The sequence below is a fragment of the Neolamprologus brichardi genome, chromosome 10 (assembly GCF_056152115.1).
Source record: "Neolamprologus brichardi isolate AB-2024 chromosome 10, ASM5615211v1, whole genome shotgun sequence".
NCBI classification, from domain to species: domain Eukaryota; kingdom Metazoa; phylum Chordata; class Actinopteri; order Cichliformes; family Cichlidae; genus Neolamprologus; species Neolamprologus brichardi.
This window is the reverse complement of record NC_142113.1, coordinates 34591671-34595000: the sequence shown is the minus strand read 5'-3', so window position 1 is coordinate 34595000 and position 3330 is coordinate 34591671. Positions and strand designations below refer to the sequence as shown.

Sequence of the window (3330 nt, the reverse complement as noted above, 5' to 3'; positions counted from 1 at the left end):
TATAGTTAGGGCTGGACCAGGTGACCCTGAATCCTCCCTTAGTTATGCTGGAATAGATGTAGGCTGCCGGGGATTCCCATGATGCACTGGGTGTTTCTTCTTCACTCACTATGTGTTAACAGACCTCTCTGCATTGAATCATATCTGTTATTAATCTCTGTCTCTCTTCCACAGCATGTCTTTATCCTGTCTTCCTTCTCTCACCCCAACCAATCACAGCAGATGGCCCCGCCCCTCCCTGAGCCTGGTTCTGCTGGAGGTTTCTTCCTGTTAAAAGGGAGTTTTTCCTTCCCACTGTCGCCAAAATGCTTGTTCATAGGGGGTCACATGATTATTGGGTTATTATTGTAGGGTCTACCTTACAATATAAAGCGCCTTGAGGCGACTGCTGTTGTGATTTGGCGCTGTGTAAATAAAACTGAGTGAAAAGCCGCTGGGTTTACAAGCTCAGGAGCAGATTTAACAGACTCCTTAGTAACTTGCTTGGCTTTTGTACAAACCAGAGGTGGTGCACAATGATCTGGTTTAGCTCGTTCAGATGGGAAAACACTAAGGCCGGTCTCACCCTTTATGGCTGGCTCGTGCAACACTAAGTCACTGATTGCATATGCAAGTAAACACGAGGTTTCTTCTCAGAAATTGCAAACTGGGAAACTAACTCGTCTTGAGCCGTCTTAGACTCATCAAACACGATCTCATTGGCCGCCTCTACAGGCTTAGCCCACCCTGACTTGGCCTCTGGAGGTCTGTGTGATTATGGACCAATCAGTGTTTTACCTTTTTACAGGAGGTGTAGCCTGTTATTCAGAGTCTGCACATGTTGGAAGCAATGAGGTAACTCATCTTATGTCGTGTTTTATCTCCACTCAGCTTCAGCAAAACCTACCCAAATACGTAGGAGCTCTGAAGCTGCAGAAAGGATATGAAGCAACCTGTAACTCTCCTGGAAGATATTACATATGTGGAGGAGATCGAAAGGCGCGAAGAAAAGCCGTAGACGATTTCAACGCCATCTGGGGCGACATGAGCAAGAAAGGTTTGAGTCCAGAGGAATTACGAAATATCCAAGAACAACGTCTGGGTTTGGTCGGAGCGCACGCTGAGTAAGTATTTAATGTGTGACCACGACGACCAGCAGATCGAGCTTCACGTGTAACACACATTAAATCGTACTCTGAACGTGTTTCTTGCCAACAGTGTGTACAAAATCCGGGTGCAAACCTCCAACCAAAGAGACTGTGGTGAAAACAGGTTGGCGGTGGAAGCCGACCACGTCCCACCCAGATGTGTCTTTCAGAATGCCCATAAAATGCTGCAGGACCCTGAGAACGTGAAGTTAAGAGAGGACATGAAAAACAAAAGTCCCAACCTCTTTGCACTGTTGGATAAGAACGGCGACCGCGGGCTGTGCAGAGAGGTCCTGAAATCGGACCACGAGGCAGGCCTGACCTGGCGCAACAGAAAAGAGTCTCGTATAATCAGGTGAGAACAAATCTGCTCGTCCTGGAGCTAAACTCAGAGTTCTCTTTGGATCGCTAACGTGCTTCTGTTCCAGCGAGAAGCTTAAGGAGATTCTTCTTTCTGGAGACGGGGAGAAACTGGTGAAGATGTCGCTGCTGGCAGCCAATCCGATCACATCCAATTCTCTCAGAGAGGATGCAGGTACGTGCAGATAGAAGTGCTATGTGCTGTCACACACCAGGTTACTGATGAGACGATGAGCAAAGATGTTTGTCACCATAGAAACGACACAAAGAAACATCTGTCTGTAAAAACGAACTCGTGTTTTTCATGAAATGATGAAACAGTCTTTCAGCAGTTTAATGCACAGAGTGCTGGTTCCACTGGTTCCACTGGTTTCACAGCCACACACAGGTTAATTATTAGAACAGGAACACGTGAAGCACCAAGGATCACATTAATGCGTGTCCTCGCCTCCGTGGTCACAGATATAGTGCGATGCTGTCAGAGACACCGTTTCCTGGTCAGTGAGTAAACCCCGCCTCTCTCTGCTCGCTGTGTGAACTCTGCAGGAATCCTCTCACTGAACCTCTCAGATATGTCCAGAGACGCAACGAAGCGCTACCACGATGCTGGAGACAAGCTGCTGCTGGAAGGTTACTACAAGATGGGAGTCCTGAACGAGGAGGAGAAGGACAGGATGATGGGCTGGCTGAAGGGCGGGAACCTGTACTCGAAGAACACGTCAGAGTACAAAGAGCTGTCCCACGAGCTGAGAGCCAAGACACAGAAACACAACAACAACAGTGGAAAGTAAAACAGCGCCTGTGAGAGACGTGTGTGTTTAACGTATCAGATCATTGATATGTTTTGTTTCCTCTCTGACCGTTTCATCATCTTCCTCTTTTATGAGAAAAGAGAAAAGAGTTTCTCTGAAAGATTTCAATCCGAGGATAAGAAGCAGCTCAAAGACAGCGATCTGTAATCACAGGAGCTGTTGTGTGTTCTGTGTAACACCTGTCGCAGGTACCTGTGACACCTGTGTGAGATCAGTATTTTAAACTAGGTTATCTTATACCCATAGTCAAGGTAGATGAAGTATGTTAAACAGCTGTAGAACATAAATATATTCCTTAGTCTAGGTTGTGTGCAAAATATATAGCTTAGTTTTCCTTATATTTTTAGGTTAAAGAACATGACCATCTTCGCAGTATATTTTGGTAGTAGGATAGACAAATGTTCCAGTATATCTTTGGGGATTAAAAGAATGTGACCATCTTTGGGTTCTGTTAGACAGGTGGGCGCCACCATTTATCTGCTGTGAATGTTTTACACTGTTTTCTTGTCATGTCAGACTGCTTAAATCATTTCTGAATGTTAAGAGATATATTCTAAAACACTTCTTCAGTAGAGAATCAGAGAGGAGAAACACAGAATTTCTTGCTAGCAAGGGCATCTCTCAGAACTCACACCCCAAGAGTGAGTCTCAGAGAGTGGCCCTGAGGACTGCCCTGGTCCTTTATTTATACACTTCAGTGAGCGTTTGTTCCATACATTGAAGTGTGTGTGTGTGTGTGGTCAGAGTGTGACCCCATAAGTGACTTCCCTAAACCTGCTGGACTGGAAGGAAGCAGTTCATCAAACCAAAACCACTTAGACTGGAAACAGATATAACTACGTTAATCCTACCGTAAAACAATAAAACAAGGTACGACCTTTCCCATGCTCCTAGGATGTGGGGGTGAAAGCCAGAACACCCTGGAATGTTACAGACTTCCTAGGATGAGACATCCTTTCAATAAACACAAATGGTTACATGTAGTATTCTACCATATTCAAACTTATATCATTAAAAGATTATACTGACTA

General features: G+C 45.1%; 1 protein-coding gene across 1 annotated transcript in view; it reads left to right on the top strand.

Annotated features, from left to right (window-relative positions):
- LOC102784045 (uncharacterized) overlaps window positions 1–2722 on the top strand; it is an 18355-nt gene extending 15633 nt beyond the window's left edge. Inside the window, exons 7-10 of the mRNA XM_087847659.1 lie at window positions 871–1103; window positions 1198–1482; window positions 1556–1662; window positions 2034–2722. Coding sequence (XP_087703785.1) covers window positions 871–1103; window positions 1198–1482; window positions 1556–1662; window positions 2034–2278 — 870 coding nt within the window. The 3' untranslated portion in view covers window positions 2279–2722. The remainder of the gene's footprint in view (window positions 1–870; window positions 1104–1197; window positions 1483–1555; window positions 1663–2033) is intronic.
- Window positions 2723–3330: the final 608 nt, after the last annotated feature.